Raw genomic sequence first — 24,437 nt, forward strand, 5'->3', positions numbered from 1 at the left:
TGTAATATAATATTATATTTATAGTATAATATGATAATAAAGGTATAAAATATATTAATATCTAACTTTTCAAATATTAGTATAAATTAATTTTTCACTTTTCTACAAATTTTCAAAATTATAAAGAAATATTTTGTGTAATTGTTATATTTTATTATGGATATTTTGATTAAAAAAAGTTTTCCTACAGATCCTTAAAATGTTTTTTCGGAAAGCTCCAAAATGGAGTTTTTCCCAAAAAGCTATTTTTAGCTTTCTGAAAAAGCTAAAACTGCTTTCCAAAATTTTTACCACACCTCTATTTCATCTAAAAATACTTTTGGATGGCCAAAAAATATTAAAAGTACTTTTGGAGGACCAAAAGGGTCAAAAAAATATTTTTTTGGCCCTCTAAAAACTCTCCCAAATGGAGCCTTAGTGGTAAATATATGGTATAATAGTCAACTAGAATAAGGCCTTGGTAGCTGACAATGGTGAGAATTCGGCAGTGGAACCTCCTACGATCATGCTGCATTCTTAAAGCAATCTAGCAATCCAAAGGAAGGCCAGTTAATGCCAACTTGGATTATCAAGCATTGGATGTCGACATGCTTAATTTACCGAGTGCAACTCCAGGTGTAATTGAAAATACAAGCAGCTTCTGGTCTCTCTTTCACCATGATTGTGATATTCCAGACAGGTCTGGTTCTTTAATGTTACATGAAGTCTTTCCACAAACCAATTTGGTATTGTGTCGACCAAATTGCAAACAATTAGCATGATAGTCAAATGAAATGATATAGCATTGAGAGAAACGGGTAACAAAGATTAGTGAATTACATATGGACTATTGGTTTCTCTCACTGCACAGTATTGCACCCCAAACCAAATATGCTAAAACTTGATTTCAACTATCAACACTAACAAGTAACGCAGACACTTCAGGAACCGTTAACAGGAAAAATTGAATAAGCAGTAAGAATCACACATCTCATTAAAAGTGATAAGACCAAATCGCATCCAAGTTGAGGGATCATATGGTGTTGTACAATACATTTTATGTTAATTTCAAGGATAATCCGATGCTTGTATTACCAGAGAAGGCTGGCAACTCAAAAATTGGCTGGCAATTACTCCGCCTAGAATGCAATCTCACATGGTGCATGAAACGTTCTTCCACGGCATATAGCTTCAAGGTTCTCTCCAGCATATGAGCATAGAGGTGAGATTTCCACACCTGAGAAAGATATCTATCAAATTGCAGGACTGCGTTTTTACTAAATTTGCATAGGAAGCAAAGTCTCACACAATAGTAGAATATGCTTGTTTCAAAGCCTAAAGGCATCCACCACAACATTATTATTATCACAGAATAACAACTATAGTCAATGGGAAGATTACCAGTTAAATATAGTGGCACTGAATGTGTTAAGAAGCCACCTGCAGCAACCACCCAGCGGCTGTGGAGGCGGAGAAGCATAAGCCGAGCACTATCAGGAGTGTCATAACTTGCCCCATTAGCATTTTTAACTGGTGCAAATTCCTCCTCCCGGACGACCTGTTTTCAAAAGCAATACAGGATGAGAAAAGATCGCAACTTACATCATTGTTCTTTCATTTCCCACCACTAAACTGTCTTCCCCAGATATTCATCAAAGCAGCAATAACAAGTCATAATGCATATAGCCATACTAATTCCCAATGAAAATAAAATTACTTCTCAACAGAAGAATGCAAACAGAATGTATAGAAAGCCAACCTCAAATAGTGCCGTTGATGGAGCATATGCAAATGCATCAAATATAAACTGTTCAAGTTTCAAACCTATGGTACATCCATGAATAGAAGGAATCTTTTTTTCAGCTAGGTGGTAACTGCATTCACAAGGCACTCCATATATATCAGATGCATATTACATGAAAAAATGCAGTAATATCAGTTCATCCACATCGTCATATCAACAAGTGACCAGACAAGGGGTTAAGCATTTCAGAAACATATGATATCAGAAAGAATTAGTGACCAAAATGGACATTATACCCTCTGAGAATAGTGTCTACAAACATGTGTCCAACAGTTATCAGTTATACTTGGGGCGCATACAGTATTTGGTAGAAGTAAAAAAGGTGCAATAGCATTACAAATTGGTGCTGGCATTTAAAAAGGGGGGAAATGCCAGAATGTAATTGCTGACAAGTCAATCTGTTAGTTTCTCCAAAGTTAGCACACATGACCCCTCACATCCATATCAAGAACAGATAGTTATTACAATCTACACTACAAATCAAGACAAATAAGGTTCCTATTTCTCCGCATCTAAGCAAATAAAACCTTCATATTGGCAGATAAAAGAAAAGAAAATACAACATGGTTGAACACTGTCAACAAGACCGAAAATGATAGCACATGCCAAAAAAGCTGTTCTTGTAAATAATTAGCCAGAGATTTAAGTTTATATAAAGCTTTACCATGTAAGGCAGATGATTAAAGTAGCATTAAACTACAGATGTTTATACTGAAGATCGATGGACACTGTCACACCTATAACTTCGTTATGACATGATAAATTATGTGAAATAGTATAGTTCCCACTCTACAAGTGTGAGATTGAAAAGGTAAAAGGAAAGAGACATCCAAACTGATCTAAACCATTACCAACCTGTAATTCATATTAAAATCATGAGCACCGACGACATATATCTGCAAAAGTAACATAGCTTATAAAGTGAAAAAATCACCCCATGCCTAAACAAGGGCATTGTTGGACAACTGCAAGTCATGCTAATTTATATGTTGGACCTTGTGTATAACAAATCTGGTATTCTTCTGCCTCTATGTGATTGCCTCCACATATTTCTACCTGAGTGAGAATGCACACAGATATTATACACTTAATAGCATTATTTTTCAGATCAATATTATTGTATTGCCTCTGACAATGTCATACAGAGTAAGTTTAGGAGATATCCCTATCGGACTCACGCGAGTTCCAAAATCCCAACATATCAGATCAATTTTGGTCATGCTTTCCATGAAACTAGTTACCATTCGGCGGTGTCTTTTGGCTGATGAAATCTTATATGAACTATGGATGCCACAGCTAATGGTGGCTTTATTATACAGAGCTCAAAACGATCTCTTCTGTTGTCCAGAGTACGTCTGGTCTCAGTAAATATCTTTGAGGTCTTCCTCTAGCTTGTTTACAGATAATATAAAAAAGCTAGGAATCTAAGAATACCTTCTGCAAGTGGATTAAAGGGCAAACCTGATCAGTATGACAATTCATAAAGCACATAAAGGTTAGTGCACTATCAAAGAATGATAATTTTGTATCCCTAACTGTGACATTTTGAACCAAGGTTTTAAATACCGGTCGGATGGTGGGGCACCCCACCATTCTAAGTGTCGAGATCGGATGACTTAGGAAATGGACTAGGATGGTACAGAATATCTACTATCCAAGTACTGGGACGCAGGGCATCCGTTCCATGCAAGGTCCGCCGTACTGGTCCGGATCGGCGTACCGGTGGCCGGCCAGACCGTACGGTACCGGTCCGGACCGGTACCGTACCGGCCGGTACCGCGAGCCAAACTTTTTTTTTTTAAAAATGTTGTCTCTGTTGGATCTTAAATTAAATAAAAATTGATGTTTTTTTATTGCTTTTTTCATGATTTTTGATGTTTTTATATTTAAATTTAGGGTTGAAATTTGAAACATATATGATGCATGATTGCATGTTATGTTTTTCTCCCGTTCCAAATGATAAAATCATACACATAAAATATCTTCAAATTAAGATACAATCATTTACATACATTTAAAGTACTCTAGGATATTTAAAATCGGGACGAGTGCCGATGGCTCTCGTAGATATCTGGATCATAAGTATAATCAGGAGGAGGCAAATCAACCCAATCAGAAGGAACGCGCGCCAGGTTATAAGAACTGTCGGATCTCTCGCTCACGCTTTGGCTCTGAGAGGTGTCCTCTGATTGTGTAGGGGCCCATCCAAATATGGGGGAAGCAAAATCCAATGCACCATATCCATATTCGTCAGGCTGAGGCTGTGGATAATAGAATCCCTATCCGTATGTTGTTGGATCTGCAGTCGTATCCTGTCTTCCTGAACGACCTCGAGGAGCCCGTCTTCTATATCCAATAATATCCTTACGAAATCTATCAGGTGGTCGACCGTGGTCCGTATCCTGTGTAGCACCCATAAATTGGGACTCACCGGTGAAATAAAGACCACCCTCCGGCTGTGTCTCATGAGTACCATACTGTCCTCCGCTCCCTCCATGGCTAGAAGATCCATCACCACCAGAACCTTCATCACTGCTAGTCCAAATCTCTTCCTCGACACTCTCCATTGGGATTCTTTATTTTTCTTTCCTGGCCCTCTCTGTCTGGCTCCCCTGTGCCTGCGGTTGATCAGCTCTGGGAGTGCGTGGAATATTGCGCTCAGCCCATTGCTCTGGATCGACCCCAGCTTCGGTGGCTATGAAGGTAGCTGGTCATGGAGGCGATCCTGGCTCGTCAAACTCGGGCTCCTGCTGCTGGCCTACAAGCCAGCCGAGTAGTGGATCATCGTCATCAGCGGTGAAGGACCCGTAAATCGGATCTGTATACTTGAGCTCCACTTCCTCCTGGATGCACTTTAGCCTCAACCGCAAATTGTAATGCACATAAACAAGGTCGTTGAGGAGCTTTTGCGTCAAACGGTTTCTTTGTTTGCTGTGGACAAGGGCGAAGGTGGACCAATTGCTCTCACATCCACTAGAAGAGACTGACTGGGAGAAGATCCAGATAGCTATCCGCTTTAGATTTCTTGCGGATCCGCCAAAATGCACCCACCGTTCAGCTGCAAAAATATTTATGAAAATTACATATATGATAGTTCCATAATAGTAACTAAGTAACACCAGGTGAATGTTTTCCTGATGTGTCATGTACCTGGATTCATATTGTGTTTGCTGACGACAGCCGCTCGTTGGCCAAAACTGTAGCTGCCCTCTCTAAATAATTTGCTCTGTGAAAAATAAGCATAAGAAAACCATGTTAATAATTGAAGATGCCGATATACTTACACATACTGGTAATTACTAAATCATAATTACCTCTTCAAGACATAGGGCCGCTTTTTCTGGATCTGCCTCCATCTTGTAAATCACATTACGCAAAGCATCCAGAAGTGTTTCATCCATACCAATTCCATCTATGTTGTACTGAAACCGGGGGTTTAGGTAGTATGCTGCACATATACGAGACTATCTTAGCATAATTATATAATTATATCCATCACTATAATTGTCACTATAATTATATCTTAGCTTACCTGCTAGATGTAATTCCGTACCCATTTGCGTTCCCCACCATTGCTCAATGATGTTGATGTATGACCGGCCATGTGCTGGATCTGCCTCCATAATCTGATCCTTTGCCTTGACCATCATGTGATACAAAAACCCCATCTGGGGGTAGATCTCGCTATCTACGGCCCGCAGCACTTCATATAATGGTTTGATAGCTTTGACTATTGTAGTAGCCCACTGCCAGAATGGCTGTCTCGTCACCAAGTCTTCTATCTTGCTCCCTTCAGTGCCGGCATAAGAATATCTACTATCATACCACTCGGAACTGGCAAACATCTGACGTAGGGCTCCTCTCTTCTCGAGTATGCTATCAAGTGCGATGAAGTTGGTAGCAAACCGTGTGACTCCTGGTCTCAGAATCTCTCCCCCTGCATACTTTCTCATCAATGAAAGGACCCAGTTATGGTTATAAATATACCTGGTAATGCGTTGGGCTGTCTCCACCGTTTGTTGCACCCTACGGATCTTTCCAATGTCCATCAACATAAGATCGATACAATGTGCAGCACATAGGGTCCAGAAAATGTGTGGCCACCGCTCCATCAAAACCTGCCCGGCAGCCTTATATTGCGGCCCATTATCAGTGACGACCTGCACGACATTCTCCTCTCCTACCAGATCAATCACATCCTCCATAAGTTTCAGCATGTACGAGGTGTTGTGCACATAAGCCGAAGCATCAATCGACTTGTGGAAGAAGGTCTTAGCATCACAGTATGTCAGAAAGTTGATGATGCTCCGCCTGGTCGGACCGGTCCAACCATCGCACATGATGGTTAGTCCATAAATGGGTCACTTGCTCTTGTAGGAGTCAATCCAATTCTCCAGCTCCTCCTTATTGTTGTCAAGAAGCTCACCGTATATGTCCTTCGGGCCTGGAGGAGCTACACCGGGACCGGCAGCTTGTATGGCGGCAATGGCAGACCTGTAGTATGTATTGTCTGCCACATTCGCTGGGATGTGGCTGAAGTGAAACCAGGATCCAATAGCTCGCCACATAGTTTTCTTCTTATCCTTCATCCACATTGTGTCTACCCTCTGCTGCCTTGAATCTCTACTGGAGAAAGCATGCGGATCTACATCATGAATTGTCGCACCTTGTGGAATTCCTCTAGATGACTTCTTTCGGCTACCAAAACTACCCAGCATAGATGCAATTCGGCCACGTTCTTTGCTGACTGAAGTTGCCCTCAAGAACTCTGGATCTTGTCTAGTGCTCCCAGAACCGCCGCCCGACTCGTATGCAGAGGGCCCAAATCGAGTCTTATGCCTGGCCACCTCCTCCTGCTGCCACTGATCATCCAGACTTGCATGCATGGCCGCCTGAATATCTGCCTCCTCCTCATCTAGATCCTCGACTTCCTCTGGCTCCCTAGAGTGATAAGAAGGTGGCTCTGCCGCTTGGCGATCGACCTCCGCCCTCTTCTTGGAAGCCATCTCCTTCGCTTCTTTGGCCTCAGCGAGATTCTGCCTCATCAGCACACGAATCTCGCTAGGACAATTTGGGCACGTAGCAACCTCACCAGAATTTCCGGCTAAATGTTGCTTCAACCTGGTTACCCCTCCTCCCTTGAAAACCTTGTCGCAAAACTTGCATTGAAACTGGTGTTGTTGCCCCTCACTTCCAAGTCTTTGCCCATAAGACCAGCCAATATTACGCTTTGCAGGGTTCGTTTTTATTGATAGCTCCATTTCTATCATAAAAGGACAAGTTATCAAAAAAATTTTAAGCTAATAAAGTAAATTTTTGCATTATGTTATTATTTAAGTAATTTATAAACTATTTTTTTAAATAAATTATTAACAAAATTAATGAAATAACATAGGACAAAAAAACCGCACCTTAAATAGTCTCCGCTGGATTTTTTGGGCAGGACCTCCTCCTCAATTTGTGGGCTATCTTTCAAATCTTTCCATCTCTGATTACTCTTCAGAGGCTCATTCCTGGATTTTAGTTATTCTGGAGTTATTAACAGAGCCTCTCGTTCGGTTTTTATAACCAAACGAGCGAAGCTGTCAACTCAAAAAATTTATTTTTTTATGGGAATGAGTGGCCGGAGGCCACTTCCTTTCCCATCAAAAAAAAAGCTGTGGCCTCGGCCACAGCTTTTTTTATTTATTTATTTGACAGAAGTGGCCCACGGGCCACTTCTTTCCTTAAAACCACGCGCCACGCAGTGGTTTAAAAACCACAGCGCGTGGCGCTGTGGTTCCCCCTAAAAAAAAAATTGCAGGTTTTTTTTTTTTGACGGCCACTTCTTTCCTTAAAACCACGCGCGGGCGCGTGGTTTTAAAAAACCACAGCGCGTGGCGCTGTGGTTCCCAAAAAAAAAAAAAAAAAACCGTACGGGTGCGAACCGGCCGGTACCGGCCAGTACGGGCTCCGTACCGGCCAGTTCGCAGATGAAAACCGGAAAATACCGGTGTTCATCTGTTTCCGGTACCGGTCAAGGACCGGACCGGTACGTACCAGCCCGTACCGGCCGGTACGGCTTTCCTTGGTTCCATGAAAAACCGCAATAGCCTTGTCCCACCGAATTTAAAATCTTGTTTTGAAGAGTTCATCTAGAAATAACCTAAGGGACCTCTATTCTATAAGCTTTTCTAATTTAATCCAAAGTCCACCTGCAAAAGAAATAGACCACAAGATACATTCTTTATTGCAATTTGCTTTCCTAAATTAAACCTACATTGAGATTGAGGGCCGAAAATAAGGGTTCACATGCCCAAATACAAGTTTATTTTCAACCAAATGATGAGAACAATATTCGAAGATAATGTTCTTTCCAAGAATAGAGGAATTTCATGGAATTTTGTACTGGCCTAGGTGTTTAGTGGTTACCCCTAATAATGTTATTATTTGTTTCTCAATAGACTATTTTATGTTCCAAGTATGGTCAAATTGATGTCGTGCACCCAGCATACTATTTGAAAGCGCTTAATTATTGGTCATGATTGCAAGTACTTTGGACTATGAATTTCACATAAAACTATATGCATTATTTAAGCCATTTACTTCTCCAATATCTAGAGAACCATATTCCAGCTGCTAATGGCATGAGTGGAAAAATATATAAAGATCTATTAATTATTCCATCAAACATAGGTTTGTCTTTTTGCAAATATTATTGAGTGATGGTGAACTACTATGGGTAATATGCCTACGTGCAATAGACATATATACCAGTAACAGGTAGATAATCCTTCTTTCTTTCTTCTTTTTTTTTTTTTTTTGCTGCAAGGGTGGGGGCAGAGTGATAATTGGGTCAAAGAGTTTGGCAAGTTTAAGGGGGAAACATCAACTTACACTGAATGACAATTGAGGATATGAAGGGGCACAAACATCGTGAAGGCTATGACACTAGACAAGAATAAGAGAAGGCTTGCAAAAATGATTGCAACTCATAATTTATCCGAAATCTTACATGCCCAATTTTTGTCTTTTGGTCTTGAAGTTTGTTCCTTTTCTTTGAGCATTGCTGGTTTCCTCCTGTAGCTACCTAGCACTATATATAGCTACATTGTGTCTTGGAGTCTATTTTGCTATTTTTTAGCCTAGTGAGTATTTGTAAACTGGTCAATTTCGTGTTCCATGCTTCTCAAGCTTCATTTTCAACTTTACTGCTTGTTAGCAAGTCTATCACCCTAATTTCATTACTATATGTTCTCATAGTGATTCTGTCATAACTATCTTTATTTTGTTGATTTTTATGAGCACATTAACACCAACAATTTTGGATGATCCTTTCACCATACAAGCCTATTTCATGCAAGGAAATATGTGCCTAAACACAGACTTCACAAGTACTACCCTGTAATGGTGAAGCACTTTGTTAGGAGGACAGAGCCATGTTCTTAGGTTAAAACCATGAGATGAGATGAGAATGCAGTGCTTCCAGTTAATTGTTTTACAAGTAAATTGTACAAAAACTAGGAAGATCGAAGTAGACATGATTCATCTATAAGAATTAGACCATAGAAGATAAGTGTGAGATGGATCTGAGGAAGGTTCTTATGATGAAGGCAGCAGCTATGAATCAGGACAAATGGCAAGATGATTCTTAAAGCTAACTTAGTTTTACATTTATTAAACCAACAAAGGTCGAAGCTTCACTAGAATCACTAAAACCTCCGAGGATTTTTTCTGCCACGCTGAATCTATCATTAACGGAGAAGCTGGGTACTTCATGTCCAAAATATCGCTATAATATGAACATCATCTCATTTCATACATATCTTGCTATATAAGACACTATGCAGTATTTTGAAGGGAACATTGATGTTAAAATATGGTTAATATCCATATCTAAAAAAAAGGAGATACATACAATGAAGTCTTTAACAAGGTTCACAAACTCGGTACCAAACCCAGTACCGATATCATGCTGATATAGTATCTATACCCCGATATGGGGGTTGGTTCGGCGTACTGAGACTTGGCGTACCGAGACTTGGTTCAGAACAGGTACGGCATGGTATGCCCGACATAGGGCGGTATATAGCAGTATGGTGAGCTTGGTCCTTTGTGTGCAACACCTAACTTTGATGTAGATTAGCTGTTATACAAAATGATATATCGAGGCAGAAAACTTTAAATAAATTTGGTATAAGAGGATATGTTGGGCTTCTCTTTACAATACCACAATTATGCAGCATTTGGTTTGGGAATAAATTACGCACAAGAATAGGACTTATGCCTGTCAAACAGCTTTAAAAGAAAGGCATACCCAAGGAATAAGAATTATGGTCAAACCTGCTTCTGCCAAGCATAAATATTCCACAGAAAAGCTGTCATAAGCTATTCCTAGCATAGGGTTCTCACTTATATCTGCCACCTCTTCTTGATGGACAAAAACACCCTCACCCTAGAGTTGTTCCAAAGATTGTTGCCAAAAGGGAGAAAACAGCGCGGGGGGGGGTTGTAGAATAACTATTACAATAAGCACAATTGTTCCTATTCCGTTTTTTCTTATTCCCAAACCAGATACAACCATAGTGTTAGGACTTTGCTTCTAATGCCATGCATAGTGTGCTCGACTTGTCATATTGGTTTTAGCTTTACTCTAACCATTTTTCCATTATTAGCCAGACCCCTTATATCCAACTGGCTAGTGATCTAATATGTTGATAGAGGTCTCATATCATGACTCATATAATTGATCTGGTTTCTCCTTTTATTCCACACCTTATTTGCCACCTTGTATTTGTAGGTGAATCTGCAGTTACATTCATAGATACTCTTAATTATTAACCATTGTTGAATTGGGTGATACTAGCTCATTGTTAACTAAATATGACATTATACATTGGCTAAACCAATTATCATGTACATGTTCACAACACAAAATCCAATTTATTTTAGTCTGAAGAATATAAATCTTAGCACATACATAAATTGGACAAATAGTGCATCATAAGCCAGAAATAAAATATATTCAAATATATGACTAATGTAAACTAAAGGTATGGAAAGCATCCAGTTCAATCTTACAACATAATCATTTCCATAAACTTTGTAAACTAAAGGTAATTAATGCTCATTTATTCAAAGTTTCAAACTGAATCTGATTAGACAGATGAAAATGCAGGTTACAAATATAATATGAAGTACAGCATAGATGAAAATTAGAAAAATGATTAATGCGATATAAGAAAAGAGAGAGTCAATAGATTAAGGTGGAGTTAACCATGAGAAGGGAGAATACGAAGGATTACTAACATGCTGTCTTTCTCAAGGCCATTTGCAACTTGATTTAGAAAATCCAGCGTGAACATATGTAAGCATATCTAAAATACACGTGGAAGATGTAAGAGTGTAAATACAGCTTCATTCTCCAGAGTGAGAAATAAGAACAAGATGAGAGGTAACAATGAAATCCAACAATGCAGATTAAGACAAATTACAATGATTTTTCTAAGCAAATGGCTACCATTGAAGAGATGATTAGTAGATGATGCCACTAAGAAAATCTCACAAACTATGATTCTGCCCTTGCAACTTTTGTTCTAACATCTCAACTATTCAAATCTTTTAGTAATAACTTTTCATCTGGTGTAGATCATTGAAAAATTGTGATCCAACCATGATGCTTAGATTACAATTTTTTTTATGGTGCATCTAAAATAGAGTGAATTAACTAATATGATTAACTTCTCTTGGCAGTCATATTGATCAAAATGAGCTCTTCGGACATACAAGGCACAAGCTTGCTGAACTATATGATGGATATTTTCGCTTCCTTTTTGTATCCCTATTTTTTACATTAGGCATAGCTAGAAGAACCATGAATTCCAGAAGCAAGTCCTAGAACAAATATACATGTAATCATTGGCATTCTCAGGTCTAAATAGAGCAGTGATTTAATTCTCAAGATCAGCATAAAGACAGCTGAATCAAACAAACAAGTTCAAGAAATCTTCATTAGATTTAAGCATTCATACAATACTGAACACAGATAATAATAATATTATGATTTTTTAACGAACATTTGAAATATGATTCTCCTCATGAAAAGAAAACAAGTTTTTTGATGATAACTTATGAGACTGAACAATATTATCCTATGGAACAAAGGAATTGAACTCTTCAATCTAGCTAATGGAGGTGGCGATCGTAGAATGGAGGAAGCAATCCAGAAGTATACCATACTTGCCATTGCCACATCTTCAAACCCAAGGCAAAACTAGGAGCAAGCAGGGTTCAAATATATGCAGAAAGAGGTCTTCTGAAGGTAACATAAGCGATGGAAGATTGTCAAAGCTCAAGAGGTTAGCATGGCTACACCAAAAACTGTGTTTAAATAAACTTGAAAACAGATTCCTTGATATTCATGCTATGATTCACTAATAGGATGGAACACATTCTGGCCATCCATCTGACCTCTAGTATGACTCTACGGAAGGATACAAGGTAAGACTTGACTCACAAATATCTAACGGCACGTTTTTGAAGATTAAGTTAATCCACATGAAAAGAGCAACTTTATGCATATCAGTCCAAAAGGAGGTTTCACTAGTATTAGCATGATTAAATTCGGATGAAATTAATTGCAGTACGTCTTTTGAATTGTCTAAAATGGAGTTTGGATGACGGAGATATGGCCCATTTATAGAAAAGGTGCCCATGCAGATGAATCCAGATATTTATGAAATTACCATTCCATGCCATAATAATTTAAGAACGATTTTTCTTTTATTTTTACCCAAATTTTCTTGCTTCTTTCTTCTAGAAACTGATGTTAGATGAGGTAAAAGTCCAACACAACTCGGTAAATTGTTTTATACTATTTTTTTGATATTTATCTTTTTATTTTCTTTTAGGTAATTATATCCTGTAGAAGTTAGGAAAAGCCTATTGGCCTTAGAAAATATCTGTAATAAAAATCCCTTCGTTGTACTCAGTAATCAATCAATCAATTCGATTAATAAAATTTCTTTTATGATTTTTCTCAAATTCTTGTGCTGAGAGGCCGCTTGAGAGCACGTGGTGCACGGCTGTGGTTCGAAAGGAGATACCAGTACCGAACTCCGTACCGGTGCCGCATTAGTATAGGCATACCGAGTGTCGGTACGGTACCGTACGCTCGGTACCGACCGTACCGACATTGGTGTACCGATACCGGTATCCATCGGTATGGGTACGGTACGCTCGGTACCGATCGGTACCGACCGGTACAGCGAACCTTGCCTGTAACTGATAAAAATACTGTGTTATGATTCATTTATATTTTGTTACACGAATTTCACAATCATGAGATTTATAAAAAATTAGCGATGTTATGTTTGACATAGCAAGTGCCTTCAGACCATAAAAGAAAGAGACAAAAAGAACATAGCAAAGAAGATGTCATGAGTAAATGTCTTGAAATACTACACTTTGTTACTGTGTTAACTTTATTGAGAGAAAGATAATTCCTATAACAGACACTATATAGTTGAGAGAGGATTTTTGATCAACTTTATGTTCAGTATGTTTTCTGATAACTAAGTAATATTTAAATTTTTCCCAGAAGAACAAATATGCAGAATCAATGAAACAGTGTTGACGCAAAACCTATTAATATTAATATTAAAACCTATTAATGTAATCAAAATTTTACCTATTAATATTGCATCTGGTTGAAACTCTGAGAAAACTCCGAAAATAATGTCACACGGAAGTGTAATGTATTGAAAATCATAAAGATAAAATTGTTTCATTAGCATGTTACAGTGACTTTAGCTAACCAATTTTTTATTTGCACTGTAACTGATAATAAACGATTCTAGATAATAGATACTAAAACTAATAAAATGAAATCCATTTGACATCTATGCTTTCAATATTTTATCCCAGAAACTGATGTTTTCAATACATATGCAATCCACAACTACAAGCTTTGAGCTGAGATATTAGGTACTAAAGAGCATAGTAGTTTACATTACTCCAACAAAAGCGAAGGCGCCCGGTAGTCTGATTGATCTCAGAAGCCATTGATGGATCCATTTCACCATATTCAATCACGGTAAGAGGCCCACCTCTACCCCGCTGGACAAAGACCCCAACCTTCTCTTGTGGGTAAGCCTGAATTTAAGTCCAAATTGGAAAGTAGATTCTTAGTAAAAGAGTGATATAGAGTGTAGAGAGGTTTATTCTACAAAAACATTTGTAGAGCCAAGAAGCCAATCTAAACAAGATAATGAAAGTAGGACATATTTTGGCATACATGCAACACAACCTTTTGGCACAAAGTGATCAATCCATAGCTGCAGAAAAAATCTAACTTCAATACAAATAACAAGTCTCGCAAATCATGCACCGGCTTATTTCAAGATCAATGAACTCAGGGGCATGGTAACATATTCACATGGCTCACCTAATGAATGCACCACAAATAAGACTTTTGGGATCAAAGCCTATACATAGTATGAGTTTACAGAAACGTAGTATCAATATAAGCTTAACATAATCTTCTCATATTAGTAATTTTTCTTATTAGAAGCTCTTAGAGCATTACAGGTTTCTTCTCTCCTCTTTCTAGGTTCTTTCCCTTTCGGCTTGTTCTTCCTACCGAAGAAGATCTGCTCATCTGCTGTCTTCCAGCAAAGATCGTCGTTGAGAATGGAACAAACATCATTTCAAATCATTCCCGCGGCGGCCCCAGTAACAGGGTAGCGCTCTTTTTTTTGCCTTCTAGATGAAACAACCCATGGAAAAAGAGAAAAGGGATCTGCTGTTTCGACGCCTCTGTGGATGCGGGATTGGAAAGGCTTTTTGTGGTGGCCTCTAGTGCAAAAAAGAAGGAATGCAGATGGGGCATTTCTTATTGTTTTAAAGCAAAAAAATAAATTTTTTCAGTTTTCATCCTGATGCGGAAAAGAGTAAATAAATAAGAGTTGAAGATGGCTTAACATACCAATAAACTTTAAGCCGTATCCTGTTATAGTAGCTTCAATTGAGCACTTTGTATTGGAAATACCAATAAACTCTAAATCTAATTCTGGACCTTTTAAAACATTTTTCTAATTTAATATATGCAAGCAGTGGTGACACATGGCTATGTAGCATGGAGAATTTTGTATGGTTATTTTAGATCAATTCATTTAATGTTTGGACTTTGGATATCTTAACATAAAAGATACAGTACAAGAGCACATAAAAAATAATCTATTTTGGTGCTTGAACAGCTGCTTTAATAATTAAAATGATGGTAGGGAAGTTCAAGGTAATCTCAAATTGCAACTGCAATGCAAGGTTAATGTCAAGAGCAATATTTCAACAAGTTACACTTTTATCATTCATATTATTTTTTACCTTGCGAACAACTTTTGCTGCAGCAGTTACACCTTTATCAATAAAGTATCCCAAGAATGGTGGATCTGCGACACGGACCTGCCCTCAGGGGATAAATTAGTATACTACACAGGAAGACAGTTCACTAGAATTTTTCAGCACCATCAGATCTCACCAGAGCATTATCAACTCCATAGACATCCACGTATTTCACACCTCTCATAGCCATATCTTCCAGTAATCTTGAAGACCTTAGAGCTGAGAAACAATATTAAAAACCAAGCAAAGGAAAATAGTTATTGCAGAAAGATAGAACTGGCAATCAGATATTATTAATTAAAACTAAAAACCGTACCAGCATATAGTCCTCCATTTCCATCAGAAGCCTTTGCCACCTAGCTTTACAAAATAAGGTTGTTATGATTGGGTGAAATAATGTCCTTTAATGCCATGAGATCCAAGATAACAAAACATGAGAATTACAGAAGTCAATTACTGACAATCCTAGTGAAAGAATATCAAGGGTTTGAAACATTAAAAGTTAACTAACATTCAAAACCATAAAATATCCAAAAATGAACAAAGAAAACAAAAAATGCAGTGAATCCAACCACACTAGTAGCAATTGGAAATTGTTATATTGATGAAATCAACATCATTTATGCAGGCCGAAATGTCAACAGCATCCAACATTACATTTTTCCAACAAGGAATATGAATCTTTTCAAATCTATATTCATATATCCAATGACCATTAATAAAAATCCATCTATTGTAGAACTCCCGGAGAAGCCAGTAATCAGATTTTTATACTGGAGGAATTCAACACAGGTTAAATTCGTTAAACTCTAGATAGTAGAATCTAGAAAAAAGTTTATATGAATATAATTTTGAGTTTATATTGATTATAATAATACATATTGAGAACATTCAAAAGGTTACAAGATATCACTTGTAGGGGTGTTTGGATCAAAGATTGAAGTGCTGATCAATGCTATAAAATATCCCTAGTGTTTTCCACTCCAAGAGCTTATGGGCATAGTATAATGGTCTACCAGTGTTGTACGCTTGTACAATATCAACAAGCCCGTATCACTGTGGATTGACTAGTATTGGTGGGCATATAAAGATTGAAGCCCGCATGAGCATCCAGTTTACAAGTTAGCATCCAACAAGAGAAAACAATGACTAGTTGTCATAGCAAAGCTAAATTATTAGAAAAGAAACAGATAATCTTAACTTGAGTTTCAAACCACAAAATCCAGACTTTAAACAAAATACAAGAACTAAAAGCTAGAACATACCTTGTATGGAGTCTCCATAATAAATCTACCATCTCTAGAAACACATGGAAGAGTACCTTGTTGAAAAAAGGTGACCTGCATCAAAAAATAATTGTCAGCCCAGAAAATCCGAATTCCAAGCTCCAAGGATATGTTAATAATTTTACCTGATCAGCTTCCAAACCAAAATACTTATGGCTCTCAAAAAACTTGCGTGTAGCTTCATCAGTAAATGGGCTAGTCATTATGTACCAGTGTATTGGCACAGTACCTGCTGAACCTGCTAGTAGCACAGGTATAAGGTTAAGCTGACATATTGATTGTGGTAAAACAAATGTTCAAGTATATATTTCTTACCATCTGTGGACTGAGCTGCAAGCCTTTGGACACACAAAATTCTCTCAGCTTGAAGCTGAAAAAGTGACTTCCCAGATGGAAGACCAATATCTAAAGCAAAAGATAAAATAACAAGCATGAGTAACTTGGCACATGTTAATTGTTATATAATTACCATATGTGGTAACAAAACTTGGAATTCTAGAAACATAATAGCCAAGGTCCTGCAAAAGTATTTGTGTGAAATTATAACAAAGATGAAGGAGCATAAGCCAACCAATGTTTTTGACATTGCATATAATATCCACTAAGTTGGTCACCGAGAGACCATCTACGAACCCCAACAAAGGGAAGTAATTCCTGATCAGAAGAAAGTGCAGAAATGATGCCAGTTAAGATTGGTGTACTGCACATCTCTACAAAACACTGCAAGACTAGATAATTGCAGGAGGCAATGAGGATCATTTCCATGAATGCACTCTCAAGTGTCAACTACAAAAATCACTCCTCTTGATTCTTTCTCTGGAAAGGTTCTGTGTTCACGTGTGAGTGAGCAAAGAAGGGAGGGAAGGGGGGAGGAGGGAAGTACATCAACCAAAAGTACAAGTGTATTTGGTAATCTAAACAAAAAGAAAAAAATGTACTGTTGAAGGGCAAACGACATTTCACCAGTTGATGAAATCGCAACCTTTCCCTAATTACTCCTTCCTATTGAAACATTCATGTCCATTGCAACTGTCAAGTACGAGATTTTGTTGTTGTTACAAAACAGGTTGCTGCTTATGGTAAATCTACAGAAGTTAAAGAACAACTTATCCCTGCTGTATCACTACTCTGCTACTGCATGGACACATTTTTAATGTTGTCATGTAAATAGTGTACAAGAAGTTCAAGAGAATTGCTGTTTACAGCCAAATATGAATTTGATGCACTAAAGTGAATTTTTCTCAAAATTAAATTTCATCATACAAAAAGTTAAGTGGTAATTATGAGATTGAAGTTACTAATTCAAAATTAATCCTAGGAGAGGATGAGGTAAAGAGTTGATTACTTATAGAAGGAAAGTAGAATGTAATTAGATCTGATAGAGGATTGGAGTTGACTATCAACAGGACATAAAAAGACATTAATCAGAAAGGAAGATTTTTCGCAACAGAAAAGACTGAGCAGCGTTGCACATGAAGCTTGGCAAGAAGCTAAGAGGAAGAAAAATAAAGGCACGGGGAAAAAGATTTGAGGAATATATGTAGAATCTGCATGAAGAAACAATTTACTTAAAATAATCCATTAAACATGCATTGCTAGCGACCTTACACAAAGTTCTGTTATAGACATCTCAGAAGTCATAATTTCTGACAATGCTATCTAATCCCAAAAGACTCGGACTTATCTATAATGGATCTAGGGCCCAAAATACGCAAAGTAGGACTCCTGGTCAACCTCATCTATAACTCACTATATCAGAAAGTTTTAAATTTCATGGATACATATCATTTCAGACTGATAAACTCAACCAAAATTAAAGCAGTCTTAAATTTCTAAGCTTTCTATAACTATCTAAAATTCATCTATGATATTTTTTTTTTTTACTGCCCAAGTTTTTTCCTTCTAGGTGAAAGAGGATTAAGTAAGAAAAAAGGCTGTCACTGTTCTCTGTCAGATAGAGGATTAAGTAAGAAAAAAGGCTGTCACTGTTCTCTGTCAGATAGTTTATTCCATATATAATCATTATATTTTCTCTGGTGCAAATCATAGGTAAGTTACAAGATGCCCATGTAATGTTTGTTCTTACACGTGAAACTATCCAAACAAAATAAATTGTTTTAGATATTCATTATTTCTGTGCAATGGTACCTTTTGACCAAACTAAGACTGCAATATTGACAAAAATAACAATAAATCAGAAGAAACTAAATAGCATCAGATGGCATGGGTAGCTCAACAACTTACTAAAGCATCCCTTGGGATCTGAACTTCCAAGTCGGGTTCCCTGCATCATTTAGCATATAAAAACCATAACTGCAATATTCATTTGGTCCGGAACAATCTATATAAAACATAAAAGAATAATTATGCACTAAAATTAAATCAGTAAAGATGAAAATATATGGAACAAAGAATTTAATAACAGAAACAAACAATTACATTTACAGCGATACAAAAGTGCATATGGGTGAATATCAAACATATTACAGGTATTAAAAATTACTAACAATTTAATGCTAGTTTACGAAGCTTCTGGCCCAAGCTTTTGGAACAACCTAAATCATAAGAGAGCTGAATCTGTCAAGTTTAAGACACTATCTTGCTAGCTGTCCTGGGGCCAGTTGATCCAGATATAGCTACAGTGAGCGAGTTATTTTAGTAAAGAAGTTGTTCTACGTCAAGGGGCAATGCCTGAAATTTGTTGTCCAAAAATTTGGGTGTCCGAAGAATAAGACTGAGTAGTGCAACACAATGTATATGAAATGAGAATTAACTACCGAAAGAGTGGATACACATTTAAGTAATTTTTAATGTTACTTCTTTACTGTGTCTCCCAGTATTTGTTAAAGTGAGACATGGTTTTAGATTTGGAGACCTATGATAGGAATTGTGTTTCAGGCATGTGCATGAAAGATATGGGAATAGCATCTCTGGTTTTTGGAGTATGTGCATGCAAGACATGATACAGATTTATGAGATAAGTGCTGTAAATTTTCATGCACGTTAGAATTGAGATAACAGCACTAGCATGCAACGGTGCAGCCAAACAAAATAATACTTTTGTGGGTCCCATGAGATATTTGGCATGGGAACCAAAGAAACTGCAGAAGTGTTGTATGAAGCGTGTGTAGAGGTCAACTGCATACCCGCACATAAAAAGAGAAAATTTACAAACTGGCCTGGTTGGAGAAGGAAAATAGAGGCACACATCAAGTTGAATGAATTAAGACTGAATCTAGTATGATTTTTGTGAAAGATGGGGATGTCAAAAAAAAAAAAAGATTATTTCCAAAAAATGCTGAACAAGGAATACTTCACAAATCTGTTTAGGTTAATTACTACCAAGGAGTTGTCATGTGTTTTGTTACCGAGAAAGTTCCATTTGGGAGTTATAGAGTGCTGACAAATTTTCACAATTCGACATGACATGCCATGGCACAATACTTGGTGGCGCTCCAAAAATGAAGCTTTCTTCTTAACTTGGCTAACGAGTTGGCACATGGCAGTCCTTTTTGGAGACAACTGAATTTTGAACAATGCTAATACAAAGCAATATCAACTAAGTGTCTAGGTTGTGAAATATCCCTGATGGGATCCAGTGCAGTAGTGTTGGTATGATCACACCCCTAGGTTGTGAATTATTAACCTACTTGTTTTTGAACTTCTTAATGTTATGGCATAAGTATAAATTTTCTTTAACTGACTCTGATATTTATGATCTTATCGTATGGAAGCAACTATGTTAGGATTTTTTGGAGTTCAAAGATTCGAACAATTGGGATATGTCAAGTAACACATCAGGTGTTCCATCATCTTACTCCGAAAAAAAAAGAGCACAAATATATTTGAAGTTGATGTTGTCTAAGAGTTTTTTTATGAATATCTGCAAAAGGAAAGGAATAGGAAAACATGAATCAGAAAATAAGGGTGGTTTCACAACCATTACAAAACCATTTCTAATGGGACAAAAAAAATAAATTACTCTCCCCTTTCTTGTCTTCTTCAATTGAGGGATGATATCAAAATTTACTTTTGTTTGGTTACAAAGGATGTGAGTAAATAAGAGTCTTGCCCCAATTGAAGGAAAGAACTTCTCAAGAGATAATCAAGGTTTTCAAAAAGAAGCTATGTTGTTCTAATTTTAGTCAAGTTTTGAAAAAAAAATATTTTTATTTTGTTTTGCTTCTTCCCTCTCTTACTCTTCTTTCAGGTTGAGGAAGCACCTATGTGGATTGAGTTAAATTTCTAACATAATTTTTGTGCAATTTCAAGATAATTTCAAATTTTCAATAATTTCCGGTCTAAACTAAAATCAAGAACAATGTATATTGTACAATCAATTTTAACATGAACCTACTCTAGGGTTGAAGCAAAAGATATGCCATAAAGGCCATAATGCATACATTTAAATTCTGGAAATCATGAAAGAAATAAGGTCAAATTGGTTAGTATTTGTGCCAGAAAGATGTAAAATCAATGATTGAAAGAAAATCGCCATTGTACTCGTTAGTATACATAAATAGGATGCGCAAATTGATGGATCAAAAGTATAAGCCATGCTATCAAATTAGAGGAGAGGTCAATGGAATAATGATAAAAATAGTTAGAAAAAAGAGGAAGAACCTGCACATGGTATACATTGACTTGAACAATATACATACAAACAATAACAAACAATAATTTAATGTGCACAATGAAACAAAGATATGTACCAATGTTACATTAAATTTGTTTAAAGGGATGACTGTCATGGTATTGATCGGCGTCAAATATAATTATATAACAACAAGTGAATTTCCAATCAAGGCGGAGTGGTACCAAAAACAGGCACCGAGCACAAATAACTAATATTGAAAGAAGCATAAAGTACTCCTGGAAACACTATTGACACCTTGGGTTGGAGGCAAGAACAAATAATAATCACCACAGTAGAAAAGAAGGTCAACAAAACTAACAGAATACCTGTCCGCCAGACAGAAGGACAACAGCTAACTTCCCTTCCGAAATGGCTTTCAGCCCCCTCTTCCACCACCTCTCTCTTTCTTCAGGGGTTCTCTCTTCCACTGTTGAGACAGTAGCTTCTGGGACAGGCTCAATCGCAGGCAAAGGATGGCCTATGTTTTTCCAAGACGCAAATCAAAGAAAAAGGATTTAAACATGGCATTCATAAAAGAAGACCTTTGCATGAATTAATTCAAGAAAGTGAAACTACTCACCTTGTGATCCAAGAGAACATCGAATGATTCGATCAACCCTCGGAAGATCTAAGCTCTGTTATCAACGTGTTACGAGAATTAAGCATTTCACTTATTACAGGTGTGCAGTTTCCTAAAATATCTACAATATAAACTAAAATTCCGATAATAATTCTTTTCTTTGCACTAAATTCCACTATTATCAAAATACAAAAAACTTATCAAGACAGCAAAACAAGTCAAACAGAACCCGTGCGGATCCAAACAAACAAGGAGAAAAAAAAATCTCTTTTTTATCAAAAAGCTACAGCCCAAACGGGGAGAATGAATCCATACTCCTTTATGAAAATAGGAAAAACATTAGATAAAAAAGGACACTACTTGAGCAAAAAAAAAAATCCCATCAAATTTAACAGGAAAAAACCCCCCAAAACCCAATTTCTGAGATTAAATTCGTTAAACAGTACAATGGAGAAGGGAGGAGACTAGATCTAGCTGAAATAGATCGAGAACCGAGGAACGAGGGAACTTGGAGGACGGGAGGGGGACCGACCTCGATATCCTTGACGACGAGGTCGCGCTCCTCCGGTAAGATCTCGTCCCAGAGGGCGAAGGCGTCCTCCTGGCCGTAGTCCTTAAGCCTCTCTAGCAGCGCCTGCGGCGGAGGCGGCGGCGGCGTCGCCCTCCGCCCCGCCTCAGATCCCACTACCATCTCCTTCATATCTCTAATCTCTCTATGCCTCGCTCACTCGCTCGCTCGCTCTCCAACGAAACAGAGCTACGGCATATAGAAAAGCCCCCCAGCACAAGGCAAAGGGAGCCGTTTATATATATTCCCTGGTGTCCGGTGGAATTTCTTTGGTGTTGTGACCATAACCGCAGATTTTGTGACTTACAAAATCCTGACAAGTGCTTGCCACCAGATAGGACCATCTTAAATTGCGATCGGCAGAAAGTGCACTGAGTTTGGAAATTTGGAAGCCACGCGCTACTCCGAAGGCTTCATTTGAGACAACCACGTGTCCATGTCTCAGTCCTTGTATAGTTTTTTTTTTTTTTTCGAATTTTGTTAAATAAAAAAGAAAAAAAAAAAAGAAGAAGAGGAAGAGCGAGAGAGAGGATGCCAGTGTTTGGTGAACCTCCGATATGCTTTCAATTCTTTGGGACCCTTGGGAGTGAAGAAAGAACCCACTCAACACGCTCATTGCAAAAAAAAGAAAAGATCACATGAAGGGTGAAAAAGGCCCACCGCAGTGAGCCGCCCATGAGGCCCTGTGAAAGCTGAACAGAAGTCGCCAAGGCTAGGGGCTACGGTCCATGGCTGGTCTGCTCCACCACCAGCTCATGCCTTCAAGACGACAACGGACAACGGGATAAGACGTGGGAAAGTCGCCGACTCGCCGTCCCAATCGCATCGCAGCCAGAGCCAGGAACAGGGTTACAGGCGAACAGAGAAGTCAGAAGACTAGGCTCTTCTTCCTTCCTCCTTCGTCGTCCTTGGTCCCAAATCCTAGTAGCTCCCTTCGCCGTTCCCAAATCCCACTTCGGCAGTCCGGCGTCTTCTCGTCTGGGTCGCAGGACCCAGGAGCCAGGAGCCTTCCGCCAAAATCACATTTCCCATCTCTTTCCCAAGTCCTCGGCCGCTCCCAATCCCATCTGCTGATCCGCGGTGGTTGCTCGCTCTCGACGGCTTAATATCCAGGATTCCAGCCCACGACCCTAAAACTTGGGGCCCAGTGTAGATCGTTTCTCGTTAGGCCTGAGAACAAGACGAATCCACCGAAGTCGAGGCCACTCGCCCCGGATCTGATTTCCGCTTGCAAGATATGCCATTTTTTCTTCTTGTCTCGTTCTCTGAACTCTTTTTGTGATAACCATTCCTCCATGCAATGGCCAGGCCGAGGCTTGGCTTGGCTTTACTTGATCTCACGTCGTGAGCCTTTTCGTGGTCCAACAACTGTTTGACAAATTGTGTGAACGAGTTTGATTTTTTCACTTGGATTAAAAATCTGGATTGGTATTGCTAGGTTATAAATTTTATAGATCAATGATACCGCAAGATGTCTTGCCTCTGGCCCCCGCGTTCCCTAGTCATCAGGTTAACATTTCTCATGTGACACCGAGATGATTCAATTGTTTATATTTAATTGAATTTGACCTCTTAGTTCACTCTTTCGTTAAATTTTAATACATAGATTATTCTCTGTTTAATGGTTAACTTATCGTACCGCAGATTTTCTGGTATTAGTGTTCTCTGGGAGTAACTCAGGACATATATGCACACATATATGTATAATGGCTACATTAAAGTAGAATCTTTGTGTACTTGATTCGAATTCAGGTCAATATTTTTGGAACCTAATTGGATTGCAAATTTGATATCTTTGAGACGTGTTTAAAATTTCTAGTTGGATACTGCTGCAGTTGAAATCCAGCCTAATCTCGGTGCTGACTAAGCTAGATGGTTGTGGAAGATCAATAGTTATCCATTTAGGTCGGCAAGATAGGCCCGAGTTTTCTGTGCTGGATCCAACCTATGACAACAAATATTTGGAAGTCTACTTCTCAGAGAGTGTCCAACGAGGAATCCTCCAATACCTAAGTTATGCACTAATCTTAGAAAATAACAGAACTTTAGAGATAGTAGAATGGCAGTATGGTAATAAAATTCTAGAGAACTTACCTAAGGGTCCCCCGAGGTGTGCTTTATATAGTCGAAGATCGACATTCGTCGCCGAGCAAATTAGACGTATGCATTGGCCATTTTGGTAACAGCCTGTGTATCTCGCTCGA

General features: G+C 38.1%; 2 protein-coding genes across 5 annotated transcripts; both read right to left on the bottom strand.

Moving 5' to 3' along the window:
• Window positions 1–761: 761 nt before the first annotated feature.
• LOC103714970 (UDP-N-acetylglucosamine diphosphorylase 2-like) lies at window positions 762–22,674 on the bottom strand. 4 transcript variants are annotated; one of them, XM_008802459.4, is made up of 15 exons: window positions 22,198–22,662; window positions 21,666–21,720; window positions 21,412–21,563; window positions 18,694–18,733; window positions 16,765–16,854; window positions 16,575–16,690; window positions 16,429–16,503; window positions 15,480–15,519; window positions 15,300–15,382; window positions 15,146–15,223; window positions 13,772–13,915; window positions 11,072–11,139; window positions 1,739–1,853; window positions 1,381–1,537; window positions 762–1,216 (listed from the first exon to the last, which is right to left on the bottom strand). In XM_008802459.4, the coding sequence occupies exons 1-15, from the start codon at window positions 22,363–22,365 to the stop codon at window positions 1,119–1,121; spliced, it is 1,479 nt and encodes a 492-aa protein (XP_008800681.1). In that variant the 5' UTR covers window positions 22,366–22,662; the 3' UTR covers window positions 762–1,118. The 4 variants fall into 4 exon arrangements, with proteins under 4 accessions (XP_008800681.1, XP_008800682.1, XP_026663451.1 ...); XM_008802460.4 differs by having other exon boundaries at window positions 16,575–16,687; window positions 22,198–22,659; XM_026807650.2 differs by lacking the exon at window positions 1,739–1,853 and having other exon boundaries at window positions 22,198–22,674.
• On the bottom strand, window positions 3,699–6,055 carry LOC120112750. The gene is made up of 4 exons (XM_039132574.1): window positions 5,316–6,055; window positions 5,098–5,231; window positions 4,934–5,009; window positions 3,699–4,841 (listed from the first exon to the last, which is right to left on the bottom strand). The coding sequence occupies exons 1-4, from the start codon at window positions 5,998–6,000 to the stop codon at window positions 4,495–4,497; spliced, it is 1,242 nt and encodes a 413-aa protein (XP_038988502.1). The 5' UTR covers window positions 6,001–6,055; the 3' UTR covers window positions 3,699–4,494.
• Window positions 22,675–24,437: the final 1,763 nt, after the last annotated feature.

Source organism: Phoenix dactylifera, chromosome 12 (genome assembly GCF_009389715.1).
Source record: "Phoenix dactylifera cultivar Barhee BC4 chromosome 12, palm_55x_up_171113_PBpolish2nd_filt_p, whole genome shotgun sequence".
In the NCBI taxonomy this organism is placed as follows: Eukaryota; Viridiplantae; Streptophyta; class Magnoliopsida; order Arecales; family Arecaceae; genus Phoenix; species Phoenix dactylifera.